Source organism: Peromyscus maniculatus, chromosome 3 (genome assembly GCF_049852395.1).
Source record: "Peromyscus maniculatus bairdii isolate BWxNUB_F1_BW_parent chromosome 3, HU_Pman_BW_mat_3.1, whole genome shotgun sequence".
Classification (NCBI taxonomy): Eukaryota; Metazoa; Chordata; class Mammalia; order Rodentia; family Cricetidae; genus Peromyscus; species Peromyscus maniculatus.
Genome location: NC_134854.1, coordinates 158192315 through 158217382, shown reverse-complemented (window position 1 = coordinate 158217382; position 25068 = coordinate 158192315). Strand labels below are relative to the sequence as shown.

General features: G+C 44.0%; 1 protein-coding gene across 1 annotated transcript in view; it reads right to left on the bottom strand.

Moving 5' to 3' along the window:
• Nucleotides 1-389: 389 nt before the first annotated feature.
• Dera (deoxyribose-phosphate aldolase) overlaps nucleotides 390-25068 on the bottom strand; it is a 79405-nt gene continuing 54726 nt past the window's right edge. Inside the window, exons 7-9 of the mRNA XM_006976500.4 lie at nucleotides 5697-5809; nucleotides 1377-1526; nucleotides 390-1151 (exon numbers count right to left, since the gene is read on the bottom strand). Of these exons, the coding sequence (XP_006976562.1) occupies nucleotides 1095-1151; nucleotides 1377-1526; nucleotides 5697-5809 (320 nt within the window). The 3' untranslated portion in view covers nucleotides 390-1094. The remainder of the gene's footprint in view (nucleotides 1152-1376; nucleotides 1527-5696; nucleotides 5810-25068) is intronic.

The window sequence follows — 25068 nt, the reverse complement described above, 5'->3', positions numbered from 1 at the left end:
CCAAGGCCTCTCTCACAGGGCACACGAGCGTGCCATCCCTACACCATGGCTACTTCTCCACCTTGGACTGATCTGTGTATGTGCACACGCACGCATGTGTGCAGGTAAACGTATAAGCATGTATGGAAAGCAGAGAGCAGCCTCTGTGTGGTTCCTCAGACACAGTCTGCCTGGATTTTGGACAGGAGCCTTTAACTCACTACACAGTAAGATGCCTGGTCAAGGCTGGAGTTACAAGCACATGCCATCACATACCCAACTTTTCTTTTTCTTTTTTAATAATTTAAAGAGATTAAAACAACAACAATCACCAAGTCAGGCAGGGTGGTATTTCCAGCATTTTCAAAGCTCCAGCCCAGAAGCCCTATTCCCCCAAATAAACAAAATAGTTAAATAAGCAAAGACTTTTGTATTTAAAAATTCAGTGGCATTCACATTTTCTCATAACAACATCAGAATCTCATTAGCAAAACAATTAATGAAAGATTTCCACCCACTACAGAAATTCAGGGGGATATCTAAGGAAGGACTCCACATTCCCAGGCAAAAGAGGGAGGCTGAGTGTCACATTTTATTTTTTATTACATTTTATTTATTTATTATGTGTCAGAGGTAGGGGGCACATATGTGTGGACGTCAGAAGACAACTTCCGGGAGCTGGCTCCCCTTCCGGCATGCAGTTACCGAGAGAGAACTGAGCATGTGGTCAGGTTTGGTAGTAAGCACCCTTCCCTGCCAAGCCCTCTTCCCTGCCCTGGAATCTCATGTCTCAGGCGATTGAACTTCATTTTCCCTCAGAATTTGCTACAGTACAGGCTACTGGAAACACTTTATTCAGAGTTTTTTAGAGAAAACTTTCATAAAATGAATAAATGTAGACCTCCTAATAATTTAGAGGATTGTAGCCTCACTTGATCTGAGTTCCACACATAGATTCAACTGTTTTGTTTCTTTCATTTTTTGAGTTAACTTCAGGGGAGATTTTAATGAAGAAAAGTCAGTTACTTATTCTTAAATTACATAACCTTGGCAATTATGCAAAAGACTTTTTTTTTAAACTTGTTGCAAGATGCTTTTCTGGGCTGGCTTCTGACCTAAGACATTGGAAGATCGTGATAAGCTGCATATCGTCCAGTCACGTGATGGTATATCTGTAAGGAAAACCAGTTTCATAAGTTAATAATTAAGCAAATATACACATAAACTAGTAGTTATACTATTGCACAATAGTAATTTCACTTGGTGTTGCGATACTAAGTCTTTCAGCAGAATTTGCACCTGATCTACAGCAGGTGTGGGCTTGCTTGAAGGAGGTGAGCCTTGGTTCTGATGTGGTCAGCCTCCACTCCTTCCAAGGACAAGGTCTTTTCACTCACCTGCCTCTCAATGTCTGAAAGCAGAGAACTGGCCCCTATCCGGAAGAGGTCAGGTGTCAGCCACTCATCCCCCAGCTCCTCCTTTATGAGAGAGAGCCACGCAAGGGACTCCTTCGCAGTGCGGATGCCTCCTGCAGGCTTAAAACCTACCTGACGGGAGGAGAGAAAAGGAGCCATTGTTAACAGGCTGACTTCATGTGTCACCGTGAATAAAGAGTCTTGAGTCACACTTTCCCTCTTAGTCTTTTTCACTTCAGCAAAGGTATCTATTTCTGACCATACTTCAAAACAACTTTTCCAAGATAAATGGGGACTGAGTCACTACTTCTGAAGGGACAAGAATGAGGCCACAACTCACTTAGTAAACCTCCACCATCCAGACTCAATCTACTGTACATCTGAAGAAGCCAAGGGAAGTGTCAACAAACAAGAAAATAAACCACAGGTGTCCATCCTGTCTGCACTGCTTCAAACGACCCTTCATCTTGAGGTGCAAGGCACTCGTGTATTTGAGAGTGGATCACTGTGGCCACAGGTCAACCTAACCAAACTGGCAGCAGTCCAGCAAGGAGAGGCGACAGTTGCTTTAATCAACTCAATTGCAGGCTTCTTCTTTGAGGCTGTAGGCACACAGTGTTCTATAAAGCGGGCACACTGTTAATGTAAGCATAGGAGAAAAATGCCATACTGCTTTGACAGTTTATAGGGAGGGCCATAAACCAGCCAATTCACGGCTGAGGGGCTGAGTGCCACCTTGAACTCATGCTTTTCCACAGGACTTGAGTTCAGTTCTAGCACTCACGTTGAGGGGCTCTAGGTCCAGGGGTTCTGGTGCCCTGCTGTGGAATATTCCTTTACACTGTGTGAATATATGTCACTGTGATTGGTTTAATAAACAAGCTGACTGGCCAATAGCTGAACCGGATAAAGTTAGGCAAGAAAGCCAAACTGAGAACGATGGGATGAAGAAGGGTGGAGTGAGGAACACCAGCTATCTGCCAAGCAAGCAGGACATGTAGAAAATGACATTAACACCAGGCAGTGGTGGTGCACTACTTTAATCCCAGTGCCTGGGAGGCAGAAGCAGACAGATCTCTGTGAGTTCGAGGCCAGCCTGGGCTACAGAGTGAGTTTTTCTCAGAAAAAAAAAAAAAAAAAAAAAAGAAAGAAAAAAGAAAAGGAGGTAACAAGCAATGAGCCACATGGCAAAGCATAAACAGAAATATGGATTAATTTAAATGTAGGAGCTAGTAACAAGCCTGAGCTATTGGCCGATCATTTACAATGAATATAAGCCTCAGAGTGGTTATTTGGAAGCAGCTGCCTGTACAGCCTATAGTGCCCTTTTCTGGCTTCCACAGGAACTCATACACACATGGTGCACACAAACACACAGGAAGGCACACACACACACAAACACACACTCACAAATAAATACTTAAAAAAAAAAAGACACAGTCCAAACCAGCCAGTATATGTTATTTCTACACGATGTCTGATATCCATTAGGAAAAGCACAGGTTCCATGTGTAGAACTTCGTGCTCCCCTGATTCACTTGTCTTAGGAATGTAACTCTCCAGAAGAGTAGACAAAGCTCTACACACAAGTTGCCAAACCACACTGTTAGTAGCCCAAGCGCTCAGAGCTCTTTTTCAGACAGATCACACTAGCAGGAGGCACTGTGAACAGAACATAGAAAGGAGCCAATGAATGAAAGGCCCCATTAGCAAGCAGGAAACCTCACTGTGAACCTGACCACTGCCACTGTGTGGATGCTTCTCAGCCATCCCAGCCATTGCCGGCATCGCACAGAGAAGGTAGTGATCCCGCCAAGCCTACCTCCTCACTCTGGGATATCCTGTACCATTCCTCTCTACCCTCAGTCTGCTCATGGAACAGTGTCATGAATGGTCTCCCAAGTGGGTCCCCACCTTAATCAAACATGAGACAGCTAGCTCAGTAAAAAGCAAGATACGCTAGCCACTGTTGAGGAATGGCAAATAAATAAATAAATAAATAAACAAACAAATAAAATGAAGTCAGTGAGCTGACAAGAAGCATGCCTGTCGATCAGAGGAGCCTTTCTGCAGGTTGGGCAGTGTTCATAAAGATTTCCTATAAATATAATTCAGTGTCAACAACTCCATTCCAAAACAAAGCTTTTATGTAAGTTAATATGTTTTAAGGGAGAGAATATGGAAAAAATAAACCTGTAGTGAAATCAGTTATGATACATTAAACTGCAGCTTCTCAGAGGTGGCACCAAGCATGGCCTGGGAAGGTGGGCTTTTGCACCATACAAAAACGGCTCACATCAATGAAGGAGGAACCACAGCCTAAGGCCTCCTAGGCTCGCTGTCTGCCAGCAGCTTAAAGGTCACGCCTGGCTTGCAGGTGCAGACACAAACATACACAGGTTCTCCTTGCTGGAAATGAAATGTGATGAAGTAAATAGGATGTGTATTGCACTCTGCTTTTGCTTAACACTAAGTGGGGCAAGAACAACCATAAAGAAAGGATGCAAAGACAAGCAAAATACCCCTCCAAACTCAAGCCTGGACCACTGAGCACTTACCGTATTCTCTGAGATTTGTTTTTCACTGTCTAAAAGCTGTCTTAGGAAGGGACATGTTCATGCTTACACCCAAGAATTAACACAGGTTAGCATGGCCCATGATCACCCACTCAGGAACCATCTCTGTGGTCCCCAATGGCATGCTTTATCCCTAATGGTGGAGCTCATAAAACATGGACGCCAAGGGAATCTCCCAGACCCATGGCCACCAAGCCTGGGAGCCTGGGAATCCATATGCATGTCAAATTGAGTATCTAATTTTGAAGTTCTCAGACCAATGCCTTATCAAAAACCTTCTGTGATCCAGCAGAATCAGTTTGTTAAATGATTTAGGAATGAGTCCCATGGCCCTAACTAGTGGTGACAGTTACAACAGAAAGAAAGAAGAACTTTTCCTTATACAGCTATTCTTTGAAAACAAAACAAATATTCTTTAAATTGCTGGATTTGTATCAGTGCAGAAAGACCAGTAAGCAGGAGACATTCATGGTGGGCCAGTGTCATCTGAAGGTCACAATATGTATTTTTCCTATCTGTACTTAACAATGTGAGCTTATTCAGAGAAAATTCTGGGACGTTATTGCCTCTCACAAGCAGCAAATTCCATGTAAGTTTCTAATTCCAAAATATATGTAAGCTACAGTCATTATCAAGTCTTACAGACATTCCATCCACTTGGTAAAGCATTAAAGGTCTTCTTGAGGGAAGTTCTAGATGGCAGAAATCAAGACACTGTTTTCTAAAAGACGCCCTCAGGAAGGGAAGTCTCATTATATTGAACACACACACATACACACCTTTCCAACTATGCAAAAAAAAAAAAAGCCTTCTTTGATAATTTGTGACTAGACAAGCAACTTGAAGTAGAAAATCCAAATTCAGTTTTAAGAAATACTCCATAGGCATTTTTCCTTTTAACTTTGTATGTTTCAAAAAATACTGTTCTTCTTCGAAAAGCTGACAAAAAGCTAACATATACCCTCCCACTCAAAAGCTAACATATATTCCTCCTGAACACTCTCCCAAACAGCACATCCAACTGCCATAAAATGCAAAAAAAAAAAAAATGGATATTTAATTCAAGAGCTATAGGACGGAAAGCTACCATTTCCCTGCTGTTTCACGGTATTTCATTATTCTGTTTAATAAGTTCATCTCCTCGAGAATTTTCTCTTCACCTCATATTATTAAAAGTAATAAGTTTTTCTGGACCGGGGGTTTCCCAACAGAAAAACCAATTTATGTGTGTCCTTCAATAATGACAGGAAAAGATTATTTCCCATTATACTGCCTACTTTTCATATCACCACCACAGCTTATCATTCAATAAATGTTACTCCGCGATTCTTTCCATTCCGCGAGGAAGTTAAATTTCTACATTAACCTGTTTTCACCGGCCAACGCCTTGCCAGAAAACCTCTGTGTCGCAGCACAATTAGTTCCTTAAAGAACCCATTTAGGAATCTCTTGTCAGTGATAAAATTGTCTTCGGTTAATAAAAGGACACAGAGTGAGTTTACATCTTGATCACACACATGTGCTCTCACACTCACACTCACTCTGTTAATCGCATACTTTCCCACCGAGGTGTTCTTTTGTAACGAAAGGTAAATTAAACATTTATCTTAATAAAGGCGACTCATTCACACCTTCTGCATAGGGAGACGTTATCGTGCAGGCTGTGAGGAGGGTTATAAATAGCATTCTCTTCACTTTGAAGGGAGATTTGCTGGCAATAATGTACCTTGTTTCCAGTTTTCCAGAAGAAATCTCTAATGGCCCGTAGCATTACGATCGCTACCGGGAAGGTGGCATTTACCGTTTCTTTTCCAGTAGAAGTCTTAATAAAATCTGATCCTAAAACAAAAGAAAAACTCCCAGGTTAATTAAAAACTTATTTTTACACTTAAGTCACTGAAAGAGGTGAATTGTGTGCAACTCCCCACCCCTCCAGGGACAACTTTACTTTTTAATAATTATGTGAAAAAACTGAAATGAAAATCTACCTTTAAAATATTTCTGTTTAGGCCGGGCGGTGGTGGCGCACGCCTTTAATCCCAGCACTCGGGAGGCAGAGCCAGGCGGATCTCTGTGAGTTCGAGGCCAGCCTGGGCTACCAAGTGAGTCCCAGGAAAGGCGCAAAGCTACACAGAGAAACCCTGTCTCGAAAAACCAAAAAAAAAAAAAAAAAAAAAAAAAAAAAAAAAAAAAATATTTCTGTTTATATGCAAGAGTCAGAAGAAAGGGAGAAGGGCTGCAGATTGCCATCTTCTGGACACAACCCAGCCACTGCGATCAGGTACCACAGCAGCAGAGTCACTCACTACCAGGTCTGTGCAAGACTGAGCCTGTCAGTCATCAGTCACGGACGGGACTCTACCCTTCCAACTGCTTGCTATTGGCAGGTTCTGGGGAGGGACAGTCATTGCCTTTGGTTGAATACCCATGGCTGAGCCCACCAGGCTCCAGGGGACAGTTCTAAACCCATAGTTGCATGGCCTTGGTTAAAATCTGTGTCACAAAACAAAATACCAAGACACAAATGTATGAGAGGGCCTTATAAGGAAATATAGATGGTCGGTGGGGAAGTGCTAAGTGGGGGAATAGAAGAGAGGGTGGGCTATAAGGAAGAGTGCAGGGAGAGGAATCAGAATGCATCACATACATCTATGAAATGAAAATGAACAGAAAAAAATCTGTTCAGAATTTTATCTTCCTTCACCATCAGATAAATTAGCCACTGGATGGATTCCCATAGACGCTGGCCCTCCTGTCTCCATATTTCACAGCCAGTTAAAATCAAGTTGGTTTGTTTAATGCATAACTGGGATGAATAAAAACAATTTTATGCCCTGTGCTCACCACCACGTATCTTGACACTTTCCCACAGAACTCTGGAGTGCCTACTCATCTCCCCTTGTTCTCCACACTCAGTGGAAAGCACACAGCACAGCTGGACAGCCCCGGGACTGCCACAAGCCGATGTCTGTTGTGTTAATGAAGTAGTAAGCCTCCCAACCAGACGAAGATCTCATGAGAGACACGGGACCCTTTCACAGTCCATAGACATTTTCAACAGCTTCCTTCTTCTCAATCTTAAGCCTGTTTACTTGGTTTATTAGAACAGTATGAGGAGATAAATGATAACAGTGGTGAGGAGGGACTAGAACCTGGTGCCTCATGGGTGTCAGCAGTCAATCTTTCCCCCTGTTACCAAGGACTGACACAAGCACTTTCTTCAGAGAGGACACTGAGGCATGGAAAGGTTAAGTAGTTTTCTTGAAATCACATGGCACAGTCTCTGCCCCACCCCACCCCTGTGTGTGTGTGTGTGTGTGTGTGTGTGTGTGTGTGTGGTGGTACTGTGTTCCACAAAATATTGTGCACCCTAATAAACTTATCTGAGGTCAGAGACAGAACAGCCACTAGATACAAAGGCTAGAAAATGGTGGCACTCACACCTTTAATCCTAGCATTCCAGAGGCAGAAATCATCTGGATCTCTGCGAATTCAAGGTCACATTGGAAACAGCCAGGCATGGTGACACACGCCTTTAATCCCAAAAAGTGAGCCTTTAATCCCAGGGAGTGATGATAGAAAGCAGAAAGATATATAAGGCGTGAAGACCAGAAACTAGAAGCTTTTAGCTGGTTAAGCTTCAGGCTTTCGAGCAGCAGTTCAGCTGAGAGCCATTGGGATGAGGACACAGAAGCTTCCAGTCTGAGGAAACAAAACCAGTTGAGAAGTTGGCCAAATGAGGTTAGCTGTGGCTTGTTCTGGTTCTCTGACCTTCCAGCATTCACCCCAATAACTGGCCATAGGTTTGATTTTATTAATAAGACTCTTTAAGATTCCTGCTACACGTGTGTGTGATTTCAGCTAAAGCAGTCTACTTTAGCGTGTCTTTTAGAATTGTCCCACTTCTCTGGGGCCACACTATCACAAAAACAGGGATGCCCTCCTTCAGTGGTACCTAGTCCAGCAGTGCTCAAAACCCAACCCATCCATGCATGGACGGGACCACAAGATACTGTTAGAGAAGAAAGTTCTGGAGTCTTGTTTCATAGGAGGGTGGAAACCAATCAGGATGCTGTATGCCGTATCACATACACACGGTTTTAAAAACTGGAGTGTGAGCTTTGAATGCTTTTATCATAAAGAAATGGCAAATGACTGAAAACACATTCACACAGATTTGAATATTACCCAAGGAATATATGACTGAAATATCACATGTTCACCCAATTAATGTGTTCAAATTTTGTTTATCAGTTTAAATGAATTATATTTTTGGATGAAAGAAGTCGATGTTCTCTGTCCCCACAACAGGCCAACTGAATCAGACTTTAACAAGCATACACAAGATTCTCAGGTACACATAGGTACAAGTTCACAGCTCCCATCCCATTGTAAGTGGAACAATACTTACAATTCATTTGAGTCTCTCAGATTCTATCAAAGAAATGTGGGACAGAACATGAAGGAAGAAACAACCTACATTTCCCCTTATAGTGTCGGTTTGAGAAGATACTTCACGACTATTCTGGGCACTGAAAGGCTCAAATCCACACGCCTTTATTCCACACACTGTGAAGGCACTGCGTGTGTAATAAAGACACAGCATATCCACACCCTTGCCTTGACAACCAGGTGACCCTAGAGGAATCATATGAAGGGCTGGGAGGAGGCCTGGTATCCAGTTCTGGCTCTCAGGGTAGTCATGCAAATTCCATCTTCCTCCTTTCTAGAACAGGCCTAAAAAATCCCTAGGTGCATCACAGAATTACACAGGCATCAAAAGGGAAAATCTGTGGAAACATCTACACCCCTCAAGGACTATACCAACAAAGGAAGCCGAGGCCTTAGGCAGAGCTCTGGGGAAGAGTCGGGGGCTGCGGCTCGCAGAAGCTCCACAATGCCGTAAGCAGCAGAGATTATGGGTCGCCCTGAAGGCAGCTCAGAAAACCAGAATGCTGAGAGAGCTAGACAGGCAAGCGTGCTCATGAGGTTTCCCAGAGTCACAAAGACTCTTGGGAATTGTGTTCTGAAAGCCTAAGGAAGGCTGAATTCCAAAATAATTGACTGGTGTTTTGGGTGGAAGAAATTTGGAGATAGTGTAACATGCAGAGTGTGGCATGGCTGTTGTTCACTGTATCTGCTCAGATTTACAGTGAGAAAGGGAAGAAAGCAGCGTGAAAAGATCATCAGTTTGGGCAAGAAAATGAATCTGTTTAAAGCTAAGCCAGGTGCAAATAAGGCGATGGTTGTTATAACTCTGTTATGGAGATTTTCCCTGGGACAATAAGAAAGGTGCCTGGAAGGCAGGCCCCCGTTCATCGAGGGCTCTAGAATGCAACAATGAAAACTCACTTAAAGGGAGGGTGGGTTGAAAAGATAAGTCTTCAGGGTACCCACCTGGGGAAGGGTTTTCATAGATTTAGTCACAAAGGCACACAGAGGCCACTACAGCCAAAGCTGTGCCGCAAGGGGGACAAATGGCATCTCCAGGTAGCCGGAGATGAAAGAGAACTGGGCAATGCCCATGCCAGGCTGGGTTTGAAGACACGTAAGAATGCAAGAGAGATGGGTCCTGGAAACCAGCGCATAGGTTCTAGAAAGCTACTCAGGGCAGTCAACATGTGCCGTGGTCAGATGCAGCCCCGAAGTGGGCTGCTCATGAGGCTGGAGAGGTCATCAAGCTGCAGTGTATAACCCAGGATGCTAGCGTGCTCGGAACATGAAACACAACAGAAGCCACATGTGCTATGCCCACGGGAGTAGACAGCAAAGCCCAAGTGATGCCATGGTGAGTCCCAGATGCCGGACATGGAGCTGCGGGACTTGATGTTTCCCCTGCTGGGTTTCAGTGTTGTTCTGGTACTGTCTTTCCTTAACAGGAACCACCGTTCCTTTCTTTCCAAATGGAAACTTTGACTGGGCATCACTGTACACTGGAAGTGGAGAACTCTGATACAAGGCTCACAGTTTAGGGACTACTTTGAGTTTTGGAGCTCTTTGGGTCTTCAAACAGGGTGAAACTCTAAGACTTTTGAGATTTCTAAAGTTGGACTGAATGTATTTTGAAAAAAGATGGCCATCAGTCTATGGAAGTAGGAGGACAGTGGTGAATGCTCGGTCCCTAGTTTTCTTGGAAGATTGTAGAGTGTTGTGATGCAGGGCTGTGCTGAGCTTCACCGGAGGAAGATGGCCACTAGGAGCAAAGCTTGGGGTTTATATCTTAGTCACTGCTTCCTGTCATGTCTCTGTTTTCTGTTTTACCAAGAGGTGAGAGGTGAGGAGTCCCAGCCCAATGCTTCTGCCACCAGAACTGAGTAGATTCCTAGCATGCCTGGCCCACCATGATGGACTGCTGACCTTCAAACCACGAGTTGAAAAAAATCCTTCCTTTCTTCATTGTTTTAAGGAGTATTTGGTCACAGCAATGGGAAAAGTAGTACATACTCTTGTGCTGTGCATAAATACCATGGAAATGATGCATCCACGGAGATCAGCAGGCACCTTCTTTTCTGAGTCTAGAAACCAAATGGAAGAATGGACTTATGTGTGTGTGTACAAGTGTGCCACACACAAGGGTTCACATGTGGCAGTCAGAGGACAACTTGTGGAATTGTGTGGAAATTGGTTCTCTCCTTCCACCATGCAGGTTCTCGGGATGGAACGGTCAGGCTTGAGGCAAGTGCCCTTATTCACTGAGCCATCTCACCCTAAGTCCAGACTTATTAAGGACTCTCATGCCTTGCTGAAGTAACAGTGCATTTGACGGATACAATGCCTTCTCTCTAAGCCTTCATGATGCTCCTGAAATCGGCTTTGTGTGGAATTAATACAGCTACTCCTATGAGTTAGCATGGTGTGTTTCTCTCCAGCCCTTTACTTTTAAACTTTGAGTCTTGATTGTGGATCTCTTATAAACATTCAGTAGAGGCTTGGTGAGTTTTTTAAAACTCTCCTTTTAATTGGTATATCTGGACCATTAACATTTAAAGTGATTATTGATTCTGTTGGATTAATATCTACCCTGTTTATACATCTTCCACCTGTTGCATTTTTTTTTGTTAATTTTCACACCCTTTTGGATCTTCTGTGACTTATTTGAGCATTCCTTTTCATTTTATCTCCTCTCATCATAACAATTATACTTCTCTCATATGCTACTCAGAGACTGCCCTGGAGTTTTTAACACATATTTTTCAGTTCATCTCAGTCCATCTTCAAATAACACCACACTGCTATGCGGGCACTGCCAGTGCCTTCGCCTTTAATGAAGGGTTCCTAAGTTGTTTCTTCTGTCTGCCCAAGTCCTGCTGTCACGCACTCGGAGCTTGCGGTCTTTCCCCGCAAAGGCCTTCTTGTAACACTTCCTGTGAGGCGGTGTTCCTGCTCTGTGTCCCCCAGCTTTTGTTGTGCAGAAGCCATCACTGCTACAGAGCTCCACTGTCAAGCACGGCCCTCCCCTCACTTATTGCTGACCTGGTTTCTGATGGGCAGTCCCCTGGGGTCACTTCTTTTGTCTGCTGAGGTCATTTTCTTTGTCTTTGGTAGGTAGTCTGTTTTCTTTCCCTGACTTTACTTTTTTAGGATTTCCTGTTTGCCTTTGGTTGTCTCCTATTTGCATATGCTATTACTAGGAACTGTAGCTAGAGTTTTCCTGCCTTGCCCACAGTCAGGACAAATCTTTGTCACCTGCCAGTCCCACAGCCACTCAGACCCAGCCAAGTAAACACAGAGACTTATATTGCTTACAAACTGTATGGCCGTGGCAGGCTTCTTGCTAACTGTTCTTATAGCTTAAATTAATCCATTTCCACAAATCTATACCCTGCCACACGGCTCGTGGCTTACCGGCATCTTTTCATGCTGCTTGTCAGGGTGGCAGCTGGCAGTGACTCCTTCTGCCTTCCTGTTCTTTCTTTTCTCCTCTCTGTTAGTCCCGCCTATACTTCCTGCCTAGCCACGGGCCAATCAGTGTTTTATTTATTGACCAATCAGAGCAACTTGACATACAGACCATCCCCCAGCACAGCCAAGTGCAGACCATCTCAGACACCTGCACTCAGGCCCGTGGTCCTAATCATCCTCTATGCAGACCTGCTGGGTAAAGCCACGAGGAACCTGAGAACGGGCTCCCACAGGACATACAGAATTTCCCACAGCAAGGAACAGTTTTCTTTTTCAGTCTTCCTTGGAATTCTCTGACTTTCCTAGGTCAGTGACTTATGGCTTGCCCTTGGTTTTAGAACATTTGTGGACATTACACTCCCTTTATACAGTTCCTCTCTTTCTCTCTTCTCTCTGGTATTGGAATTACACAAGTCTTATAACTTCTGAAATTCTCCTCAAGTTTTTGGAGGTTCTGTCTTTCCTAACCACTCTTTACAGTTCAGTCTGGGAAGCGTCCAACAACCAAATATCCTGGTCAAATGGTGAAGATCTGAAAGTGTTAAGTATCACGCCAAGTTTTTCCCTCCTGGAAACCAGGTATGAAGTGAAATCAGAATACATAATGGTATATGTAAAGGAATATTGTGGGCATACACCAAATAAATATGATGATTAGAAAGAAGGGCAGTTCAAATTGACCCATTTAATGAGATTAATAATGTAGGGAAAATGCATGGGTGCAATTTGTTACAGACCCCAAAAGACAGATAAATTGAAAGATGGAAAGGTCCTGGGAGAACCTGGTCATCAGACAAAAATATCAAAAGCACCAAGGATGAGGCACATCCTCTACGTAAGTAAGCCGTTGGGGACACAGTGATCATATAAACATGTGCTTTAGGGGATGCTGCTCTTGGGGGTGACCCTGAGATGACCCAGTGGTGGAATACTTCCCTAGCATATGGGAGAAGCCCTAGGTTCCATCAAAGCTACTGTTAACATTTCTTACATTAAAAACTATAGAGAGTTTTGAACATGCGAACATCTGGGTTCTGCCCTTGGGGGCCCCATGAAATCTGATCACATGACTCCAGTTTGCAGATGTTACATTTACTGTCTGTTTTAGATATCAGGAAAGACAACTGAGATGGCATACAGTTCAGGCATTTAGGATACTGACTTTCATTAAATTTCGGGGGGAAAAATCAAGATTTGATTACACAGAATATTTTAGAAAATGTATTACATTGGTGCTTTACCACTGCTAGAGAACACTGGACTCTCCGGTGGGACTAGGGAGCCATACTTTTGTTTCATTTCTCATTTTAATATTACTTTTCCTGCCCTTTGCTAAAACAAAATTACCTCAGAGAAATACATGCTGCTTTCAGAATCAACAAAAGCACAGAGCACCATCACCTCTCTTCAGTGTGTGAACCCAGCCACAGCCAACCCTACCTTAACACATGTGAACCCAGCCACAGCCAACCCTACCTTAACATGTGTGAACCCAGCCAGTCAACCCTACCTTAACACGTGTGAACCCAGCCACAGTCAACCCTACCTTAACACGTGTGAACCCAGTCACAGCCAACCCTACCTTAACACATGTGAACCCAGTCACAGTCAACCCTACCTTAACACGTGTGAACCCAGCCACAGTCAACCCTACCTTAACATGTGTGAACCCAGCCACAGCCAACCCTATCTTAACACGTGTGAAACCAGCCATAGTCAACTCTGTCTTAATACATGTGAACCCAGCCACAACCAATCCTACCTAAGCACATGTGAACCCGGCCACAGTCAACCCTACCTTAACACATGTGAACTAGTGGCCAACCCTATCTTAACATATGTGAACCCAGCCACAGCCAACCCTACCTTGGTGTGCTCAGCGTAGGGGCTAAAACCTTATGAGAAAATACCTCACCATCAGCATAAGCAAGCCATACAACTGGTCCACACATTGGATGAAATGAGCTAATGACTAAACTAGGTGAGGAAAGGCCTGAGAAAGTCAGAAGTACCACAATAAACAGACCAGCACTCAACTGTGAGTAGTTGAAATTAAAATTAATAATAAATGTGCTGCTTTACATAAAACTGTCTTTCTTATGTTCCTAATTTGGCACCTTTAGCACAATTCTGTTTTTGTGGTCTAAGGCTACTCAAAGCTTTTCTGCGGCCTGTAATTACAAGTCTCCATGGTACAGTTTCATTAAAAACTTTCATTAAACAACAGCTGCCCTTGTATATGGTCTTCTAATCAATTTGGTCAAACAGAATGACTTCTAATCAGCTGTTGATAAAAATAGAAGATGAAATTTTAATTCTAATAGATTAACCACAAACTCAAGACAGTCTTCAAAATCCATCTAACTCTATTCTCCAGTGGATTTAATGACTATTCAGCAACTCATTACTAAATAGAACAAGACGAACATTTTCCAGTTCATTAAAGAAATGTACTATGTATTTTTGCATTGTCCTCATGATTCGTTACAGGGAGTCTTAATTACAAGATAATGGATAATGGTTATTAAATGCAGACTGCAGTAATGAAGCCCTATTCATTTGCGAGCCTCAGAGACTGCAAAGAGAGGAAAATAAAATTACTAGCTTCAAAAGATTAACGGATCAAATTATTATTCAATTTTCAAAATCTCATTCAGACTTCATAGAAACAAGAAGAGATTAAAAACTAGTATTAAGACCAAAGTAGTACATTTACAAAAATAATATCTTAGGGCTATTGCTGCATAATAAGCTTCAGATGTGATTATATTTTAAAGTATAACTAACAATGGAAAAACATACATTTTTATTTCCTGAACAAATCTTATTTATGATACAGGCAGTTTCTAGTGAGATCTGAAAGCCTTGGTGACTCTGGGAAATGTGTTCCAATGCACAAAAGGACAGCACAATGGAAGCTGTTATTAACACTGTACGCTTTACTAATGAAAAATAGAATTTAAACTCAACTGCTGCCGGAGAAAGCTTGTCCCTAAGTGGAAGTCGCATGGACCCTAGAATAAGAGCTCCCAAGCACACTGTTCATTAGCCCCGTGTTTTGTATTACTCCCTGAAAAATTACCCCTTAAAGGTAGTGGGAAAGTTTTGTATGGTGATTCTAACACTAATTTACACTTATACTCTGCAATGAGATACTTTTTTAAAATATACAGAATGTATAAAAATATGACACACCAGATTAAAACCTATTAGACTCATTTGTTCCACATGAGCTCTAAAATAATTTAGGGTGAGATAGAAAGATCCGGTTTCATGGTTGAAGAATGTCTAAAGAAGGAAACTGGAGGCAGCAATGGAATGTTCCTCTTCCCTCTAAGAACAGCTGTTCCATGAAGATATGTGTATACGATCCATAAATCTTCTCAAGAGAAAGGGGAGATGCTTTGAAAGAGAGACAGAGACAGAGAAAGACACAAATAAAGGGAGACAGACAGAGGAGGAGGAGGAAGATGAAGGGGGAAGGGGAGGAACGGGGAGGATCTTTTCTCTCTAGCTCATTCTTTCTGAATACACAGCAGTGGTGATGCTTTTCACTGTCTAGTCCATCACATGAACGAGGCAGCATAGTAAACAGTAAGGCATATTCAAAGAGAATGGCAATCAGAACGCAGGCACAATGTCAGGTTTTAAAATGCCTCTAACACACCAAGGGTGTGCTTAGCTCATGGTACCCACTTAGAATAATGCAAAATAGTGATTCAAGATGGACTGTGGGATGGAGACCCTGACTGCATCATCCCTGGTACCTGACAGGAGTCTTGTGGGAGATTATCTAAACAGTAACACTAACCATTCAAAGAATGAATACTAATATCAACAACAGTCTGGCTGGGGGTGTGGCTCAGTAGGTAGGGTGACTGCCTAGCATGGTTTGATCCCCAGCACCACATAAAGCCAGACACAGAGGCACACACTCACAGCCCAGCATTTGGGAGACAGAGGCAGGAGCATACCATATGGAGTATAAGGCCTTCTCTGACTTCACAGCCATTTTGGCTAACATGAAATCTTGATGTCCAGCCCCACTTAAGGGGGAATGGTGGCTTTAAGTGATAGCTTTATATGCCAGAAGCGTCTTTTAGTTTAAAATATTTGGTTTGTTTAAAATAAGTTCCAGAACTGTAACAACACTGGACATGAGTCCATAACTAATGCAAGTAAATCCTAACACTGGATTTCATCTGTGTGATCTTGCAAACAGCACTGAGTTTTATTGTTGTTTTACAAATTTTGGAAAAGAAAAGCTCTAAGCCGGGCGGTGGTGGCGCATGCCTTTAATCCCAGCACTCGGGAGGCAGAGCCAGGCGAATCTCTGTGAGTTCGAGGCCAGCCTGGGCTACCAAGTGAGTTCCAGGAAAGGCGCAAAGCTACACAGAGAAACCCTGTCTCGAAACCCCCCCCAAAAAAAAAAAACGAAAAGCTCTACTTAAGTCAAATGGCCAAGTTGATTTGCCCAGTATTTTGAACTAAGAATTGCAATGGCGAACACCAGCTGTCCCTCAGATTTTGCTCTATTTATTAGTTATTGTTATTTATTGTTTATTTATTTGTTATTTACTTATTATTTATTGTTAGTTGTCCAGAAAACATGTATAAAAATCTGTAGAGTTTCCAAACTCAAATGTTGGAATTCCAGACAAATGCTACCATTCTAGGGTCTCACCCTCTTTGCCCACTTCTGAGTAAGGCTGCTGAGGAAGGAGGGTCATTGGGAAATCTGTGACAAAAACACAGACTCCTCAGTGGGCAGCTGGTCTCCCTGTTTCTGGACATGACCCCCTATGTGGACTATTTAAAAATTTTAAATAGAAATTTAAAAGTGGAGAAGAGGGTGAATTTATAGGGAGGAATGAGGAGACAAAGAAAAACAGAACTGTGGAGGCCTCTGATGTGACTAGACTGGAGGCCACTGATGTTGACTCGCTACAGCGCCTTTACAGCAAACATCAAGTTTGCCACTCTTGGAGACACATCACAGTTTAATGGCAGAAAACAAAACATGACAATTTTTCTGCCTTTGTTACTAGCGTATAATTGTCAACTTAGTGTATCTTTACGTTACATTGTGCTAGAACACTTTATTTTAAAAGTTGTTTTAGTCGATGACTTGGGGTTCAACAAAACAAAACAAAACAAAAAAAAATTAAGTGAATTTTAGCTTGGGATTAGAACAGAATTTCCAACCATTTCTGAAACGGCCCTAAACAGCCTTCTGCAATTTCATGTTATAAAATCAGAGCATTGGTCAACTCTGAAGAAACATTAAAATACTTGGCTAGTTCAGCCAAGAACTGATTCTTTATGTAAAAATGAGTAAAGCACATGGAAATATTAAATTAAAAATGTGATTTTCTATTAAACAGTTAAAACATGTATACCAAAAGTTGTTTTCTAAAACAAATTTCTATTTTAAAAAAATCAATAAATGGTTGGTTGGTTTATCTATTTTATAGACCTAGATATTTGGAGTTATGTAATATTTTTTCCAGGTAAAAATAAGTACGAAGTTGAAAATGTTTAGATATAGGGGAGTAAGACCCCTTGATGGTATTTAACCATCCTCTCTGTCCCAGAATCGGGTTCTGCTCCCAATAACAGGGGAATGGATACTGCTGGAAATGGTCAAGACAAAGAACGTTTTTAGAATTTGTTTTTATTTTATTTTTTTTATTTTTATTTATTTATTTATTTATTTATTTATTTATTTATTTATTTATTTTTGGTTTTTTGAGACAGGGTTTCTCTGCGTAGCTTTTGCGCCTTTCCTGGAACTCACTTGGTAGCCCAGGCTGGCCTCGAACTCACAGAGATCCACCTGGCTCTGCCTCCCGAGTACTGGAATTAAGGCGTGCGCCACCACCACCCAGCGAATTTGTTTTTATTTTTAATTATGGTGTATGGAGGAGTTCATATACATGACTGCAGATGCCCATAGAGGTCAAAAGTGTCAGACTCCCCTGGAGCTGGAGTTACAGGCGGTTTTGAGCTGTCCGACATGGGTGCTGGGAGTTGAACTTAGGTCCTCTGCAAGTCCAGTGCACGCTCTTCCTGCTGAGCCATTTCTCCGGGCTCTCTTCTTGTTTAAAAAAATGAAATACTTATTTATTATTGGTGTGTGTGTGTGGGGGGGGATATGTGTAGTGTGTGTGGATAGGTGTGGTGTGTGTGGGTAGGTGTGGTGTGTGTGGATAGGTGTGGTGTGTGTGGGCAGGTGTGGTGTGTGTGAGTAGGTGTGGTGTATGTGGATAGGTGTGGTGTGTGGGGATAGGTGTGGTGTGTGGGGATAGGTGTGTTGTGGGTAGGTGTGGTGTGTGTGGGTAGGTGTAGTGTGTGTGGATAGGTGTGGTGTGTGTGGGTAGGTGTGGTGTGTGTGGGTAGGTGTGGTGTGTGTGGGTAGGTGTGGTGTGTGTGGGTAGGTGTGGTATGTGTGGGTAGGTGTGGTGTGTGTGGGTAGGTGTGGTGTGTGAGGGTAGGTGTGGTGTGTGTGGGTAGGTGTGGTGTGTGTGGGTAGATGTGGTGTGTGTGGGTAGGTGTGGTGTGTGTGGGTAGGTGTGCATTTGCCAAACTAAGTGTGGCGGTTGGTCAATAACTCTGGCAGCTGCTTCTCTCCTTCCTTCATGGGTTCTCAGACACAATTCAGGTTTGTGAGGCAAGGCTTATACCACTGAGCCATCTCACTAGCCACACAAGATGCTTCTTTATGGAACCCACTTCATTAGCAGAGGTCTTGACTCAAGTTACATAACTTATGTTTTCCCTTGAACTAACCACATAGGTTAGAAAGAATCTGTCTCCACCATGTTACCACTTTTTTTTTCAATGTCTATGGCATTGCAGAGAAGAGAAAGTGAGAGTCAGGGTAATCGGATCAGTACCCCATGATCATAAGAAAAGACCTGAGAGTCAGGGTAATCAGATCAGTACCCCATGACTGTAAGAAAAGGCCCGAGAATCAGTGTAATCGGATCAGTACCCCATGATCATAAGAAAAGACCCAAATACCCACAGCTTTAGTATATAGGTGTGAGAGTTTGGATAAAATATCAAAGTGTTAGGGGCTGGAGAGATGGTTTGTAGTTAAGTAGTCAAATTGCTCTTCCAGAGGACCTGAATTTTGTTCTCAGCACCCATGTCTATCACTCACAGTGGTTTGTTAAAGCCAATGCCCTCTTCTGGCTTTGAGGGTACCTACACTCATATGCACATACCCCCTACAGAGACACATGATTAACAATAAAGAATTCTTTAAAAATAGTGTTTTATACCATCACAGAACAAAATCACTGATCAATACATAGAAAATTACAGACAACAAATGTATCCAAATCAAAGTGCTTTGTCTTTGGCCAGCCCCCTGGAGCTGACCCACCCAGCTCTAAGCACTGACTTGGGCAAGTGATGTCCCCAGTGATAAGATGATTTTGAAGACATCTTATAATGACAACGCCATATCTAGCACATTCCCCTGACTCCTCACATTTTTGGCGAGGGAAGACGGAAAAGGATCCTCCATGCAAGATGGAAAATAACTGGGTTATCACTATACTTTGGCAAAGAAGAGTGAATGAAGGCACATTTTAACAAAATAACAGGTAGGGTATGCTTTAAACAACCGAATCTCATTTTGATTGTGCTTCCTATTGTCAGGAGCGAGTTTGGAATGTATAGTATATATTAACATTAAAAGTCAGGTATGCTTGTGTGGAATGTATTAACTCAAGAGAAAATTACTCAAATTGAAGAAATAGCTGCTTAAAATGGATTTAGAAATACATTTTACTGAACAAAGCAAGCTGGAAAATTAGGCTACTTTATCAGGATTAGAAAGTGCTATGAATTTTAAACACAAAGCTTTTAAAAACAATGCAGTACATATTTGAGATTATCATACCTCAATGTCATCATAAATCTTTTTTCCCCAACAATTGACGATGAGTCTGGAGAGTTCCTTTGCACAGTGGCCTGCCTTTCACAAAGGCAGCTGTGTTAATTTTGCTGTGGGGAGATTTATCTCCGGGCAATGATTCTAAGGCACCTACAGAACTCGCAGGCCTCCCATTAGATCTAGAGATGGGTGAGCCCTGCAAAGGCTCCCGGTACAAAGCCTTTACTGTACAGAGCTCCCTGGTGGCCATCTGCCCGGGTACCATTCGCCAGCCATTCACAAAGACAATGCTGATCCCAACTTATTTCCAAGTCAAAATCGTGTCTATTTTACAACTAGCTAGTCACACCTTCCCTTTATCTGTATTCCTCTGTGCTCAGCCACCACCAGAGACCTGTTCTCCCAGAAAAGAGGGCATTCTGGCGAAGAAGGGGAGGGGCTCTGAAAACCTCTTCTAAAGGATGGGTACAATCAGAAAAGGTCACCAGAAACTGTGACAGTTCGTCTGGCGGGTCATTCAAAATCATTCAAAAATTCCTGAAGGTGGGGCTGGAGAGATGGCTCAGTGGACAAGAGCACATATCGCCCCTGCAGAGGACCTAAGGTCAGTTCCCAGCACCAAGTCAGTGGACTCACAACTTAGAACCTGTAACTCCAGCTCCAATGGATTCAAGGCTACCTTCCTGCTCCATCTCCACTTGAACTTTCTGATATATATGGGGTATTCTGAACACTACCTGTATACTGCTGTGAATATAGCCATTATTCCTTCCTCTGAGGCATATGCCAGAACCTGTGTATTCAGAGCCATACATTCTGCGTATCTCAGTGGCTTTATTCGATGTCAAGACCCCAATAGTGTACACAGATAACGTAAAAATATAAAACCCGGTGAAGAAAAACAACTCAACTACTAAGTTTCATCACGATGGGAAGCAAGATTTGCAGTGATAACCTGTAAAGGAAAAAGACACTTGGCATGGCAGACAAGCAGTACTGCCCCATGTCTGGAAACCCGCTGACTTGTCCTTTGGTCACAAAAGGCCTTGAGAAGGTGTTCTGTGCTGCTCTGGTCCAGAGTTTTTCTTTATATATCTAATGCCTGAAAACTAACAATCATAAACTTCTTTAAACATGAAGATCTAAAGAGCATCGTAAGCTGAACAGATGGAAGTGGTTCAATTGTGGCCTTTTCACTATGAAACCCTCAGCTGTGTGGCTGGGATGGCAGCTCAGTGAATCGCTGTACAAGCACAGGGGACCTGAGGTCCACCCCTGAGCACCCACACTAAGAATAACCTTTGTGGTGGCCTGCATCTACAGTTCAGTGCTGAGGAGGCAGAGGCAGGCAGGCAGATCCCCGAGGCCCACTGGACAGCCAGCCTAGCTGAACTGGGGAGATGCAGGTAAAAAGGGAGAGACTCCGCCTCAAAAACACATGGTGGAAAATGACTGAGGAAGATACTCAAGGTTTACTTCCGCCCTTCACACACATGCACATCCTCACAGATATGTGCACACTCATAAATCACACGCGCACACACACACACATACACACACACACACACACACACACACACACACACACACACACACACACCTGGGATCTCCACATTCTGAAATATGAATTTCACCTGACATTCTACTGTTCTGATTTGCCATTCACTAAACCATCACAGACCCTAGCTGTCTGACTCCTGCCCTCACTCCTCTGGGTCTGGTGTCTTACGCCATCAGTGGGCGTGTGCAACTACGTACCAGCCTTTAAAAGGCTGGATGTGGACCCCCACCCTTCTCTCTCTCTCTCTCTCTCTCTCTCTATCTCTCTCTCTCTCTCTCTCTCTCTCTCTCTCTCTCTCTCTCTCTTTCTCTGTTCCCTCTCTGCTCTGCTCCTTCCCCCCAGGTCTTGCTCCCTTCCCTTCCCCCCCCCCCAATAAAGCTCTAGAAGGTACCAATGGGTTCTGCTGTGGCCTGTGACTTTTCCGCCAGTAACCAGCGCCACCAACCAGTGCCACATTACTATCACTAACTAGTTCTGACAATACAACAGGAAGCATCGTACATGTGGGAGCAGCACAGGACTCTTTCTGAGAGTACTTCAGAGCCAGGCGTCACCTACACGTGCTCCACACCTGCTCTCACTAAATCCGTGAGGTGCTCAGCAGCCCTCCCTGATGAAGATGCCAGACCCCTGAGACTGGAGCTGATAACTCTTGTCATGAGTGAGATTTCACGGGCTTCTTTAATGCAACATCCAGGCTTTTTAATGACATCGTGCTTTCTGCTTCCTAAACGGACAACTTGCTGCTCTGCAGAAATACCCTCTACCTCATCAGCTCTGGGCTCTACTCCTCCCCTCCCTGTCAGAACTCTTCTCTGGCCAGTTCAATGGCCATGGCTTTCTTTCTGTTTTGAGGATAAACACAAGGTTGGAGCTGTGGCAGCCAGCTTAGCACCATGAGGGAATTACCTAGAGAATAAGAGCAGTGCCACACCCGACACCGGCAAGCACCATCGGTGACCGCCTGCACCTTACACCCGACACCGCAAGCACCATCAGTGACCGCCTGCACCTCACACCCGACACCAGCAGGCACCATCAGTGACCGCCTGCACCTCACACCCAACACCGGCAGGCACCATCGGTGACCGCCTGCACCTCACACCCAACACCGGCAGGCACCATCGGTGACCACCTGTACCTCACACCCAACACCGGCAGGCACCATCGGTGACCGCCTGCACCTCACACCCGACACCGGCAGGCACCATCGGTGACCGCCTGCACCTCACACCCGACACCGGCAAGCACCATCGGTGACCGCCTGCACCTCACACCTGACACCGGCAGGCACCATCGGTGACCGCCTGCATCTCCAGACTAGTTCTGGAAGCTGCTCTGGCCAAGCTCTGTGCAACATGAGACCGTAAGTGACCATCTACTGGACTGTCTACTTTTGTTCTGCAAATCTGAAAGTTCACTGGCTCAACATCTGTTCACCTCCAATGGGTGTCGCACTCGAGAACTGTGTTCTCAATGTTGGTGCCCTGGCACACATGTATGTTCTGTTCTGCCTCACTCATGCCTATGCAGGCCCCCAACTTCCCATTCTGTCTCCATTGAGAAATCAGACAGAAGAAGCAAAGCTCAACTGAATAAACGATGGACGGAAAAGCAGATGAGAGGGATGAGAGAGCTGTTAATGCAGTATCAGGAAAAGCTAGCAGGCAGAGCCACGGTGCAGCAGGATTCCAGGGGAACTACTGGAGCGCAGAGAACGAAGCATCTCCACAACCCTGTCTGGACAGCTCCTCCAGGACCACAGAGCTGCTGCTGAGGAGGGAATACAGGACTCTGCATCAGCAGAAAATGGAGGAAGAATATAAGTTCAAGTCTGCACAATCCAAGTGAGGAGATACTGGACTGGAAGGGGCTGGGACTGTATCACCTCACTCGTGGAAGCTGGTGGCTCCCCACCCTGTACAAACCATGGGGAGCCCAGGGCACAGGATGACCCCAGCAAATACTTGCAGGGAGAGTCTAGAGGGACTCATACTAGAAGAGCTTCCATCACTATGCTAAGCCAAGTGAGGTGGACTTGGAAGATCCCTTGTCTTTTGTACACAGAATCTAGACTGGAATTTATACACCCGTGTTTATGTGTTGAATGTAGACTGGAGTTGAGAGGAAGAGGAGGTCAGGAGCGGGGGTGATGGAAAACAAGCAATGTGAAAGCAGGAGGGACCTGGGGAGAGGAAGTAGAACTCGAGGGACACAGGACAGCAAAGACGGGAGGAAATAAGAAGAAAGTATAATGAAAACGTCACAGGGAAATCCTTTACATGGGATTCCAGCTTTAAAAAAAAAAAAGTAAGAACGGCCATAACAGACGCAACTTCCTGTCCCCTTCTACAGGCGCAGCTGTGAACTTCTGTGTAAGAATGAGTTGTGATGAATGACTTCATTAGAACACTTAGCACTTACTATGTAGCAAGCACTGTTTGAAAAGCTTTTAAGTGCCCCGGCACACCTTTAGACAACAATTTAAACAAGAACAACAACAAAAGAAGTCCTGTGACAGACATACTGGGACTCTACTAGGGTTATCTTCCTAGAAAAGTTTGTAAGCACCCCAGAAGAAGAAGAAGTCATATTCTAAGGCTAAAGTAGCCAAGAAGAAATTTCTAGAACCCTTGGGTGGGAGTAGAAGGTGACTATTCCCAGATCTGGGGACATTCCATGACCTCTTCTGCCCTACTGGTCAGTGTTACATCTGTGTAACACTGTGTACTCAGTTAGGAGCTGCTCCAGGCTGAGAGGAGGGAGGGAGGGATGCTGAGCCATGCAGTGAAGAGCTGGGAAGGAGAAATCAGGAGACACGAGCAGGGTACCAGGACAGGTTCCTGATCCAGCAGGGTAAGCAGGAGTTCCTGAAGAAGATTGGTGGGGCTCCACACACCACCAGGTCTGCTCACTCAGACACAGTTATGACTCTGCACTCCTGACCCGCATCACAGTTTCCATCTACACAGCTGAAGAAATCTGGGTAAATCTCTCCTCTCCTTCCCCCGCTCTACCAGACTATCCCAAGGGTTGGCTGTGGTCAATCCAAAGAGATGCTCTCTTCTTCCCTTTTCCTCTAGGCACATGAGTGCTGCAACTTAACCTTCACGGATGGAGGAGGGCAGGGAAAGGAAGGATCATAACCCAGGGTCTCCACTTAATGGATGTCTGTTTTATGAGACAGACCTCACAAGGTGGCAGAGGTTGGCCTGGAGCTAATTACTGCAGCCCAGACTGGCCTCAAACTTAGGACAATCCTCCTGCATCAGTCTCCCAAATCTTAGCATTGCAAGCTGAGCCACCATCCTTGCCCAGCTTGGACTTCTTAAAAATATTAATAAAATATTTTTGAGTCTTGCACAGATACTGTGGCACCCTAGCTGAATATGCCGCCTCCCCCCAACAGGAGTAGAGCCTAACAAGCTTCGATTACGAGCTCTAACACAGAACTTCAGACACCAGCACGGGAAAAGGGAATGACGTTTAGTTACTACAGGGGAGATTTTCTAAAATTGTCCCACTTATACCTACATTACACTCTTGAGAGTTATGAGTTCATTGCAATCATGTCTGCTTAAACATTAATCCTCCCACGAAGCACAATTTTCTGTCTACGGGACCTGACAGAATCCAGTGAGTTTTTACCCTGCTCGTGGGCCTGGAATTAATAATGAGGACGATGGAAACTTTGTCAGTCTAAAGTAAGTTGGAATGATGGGCTAACAC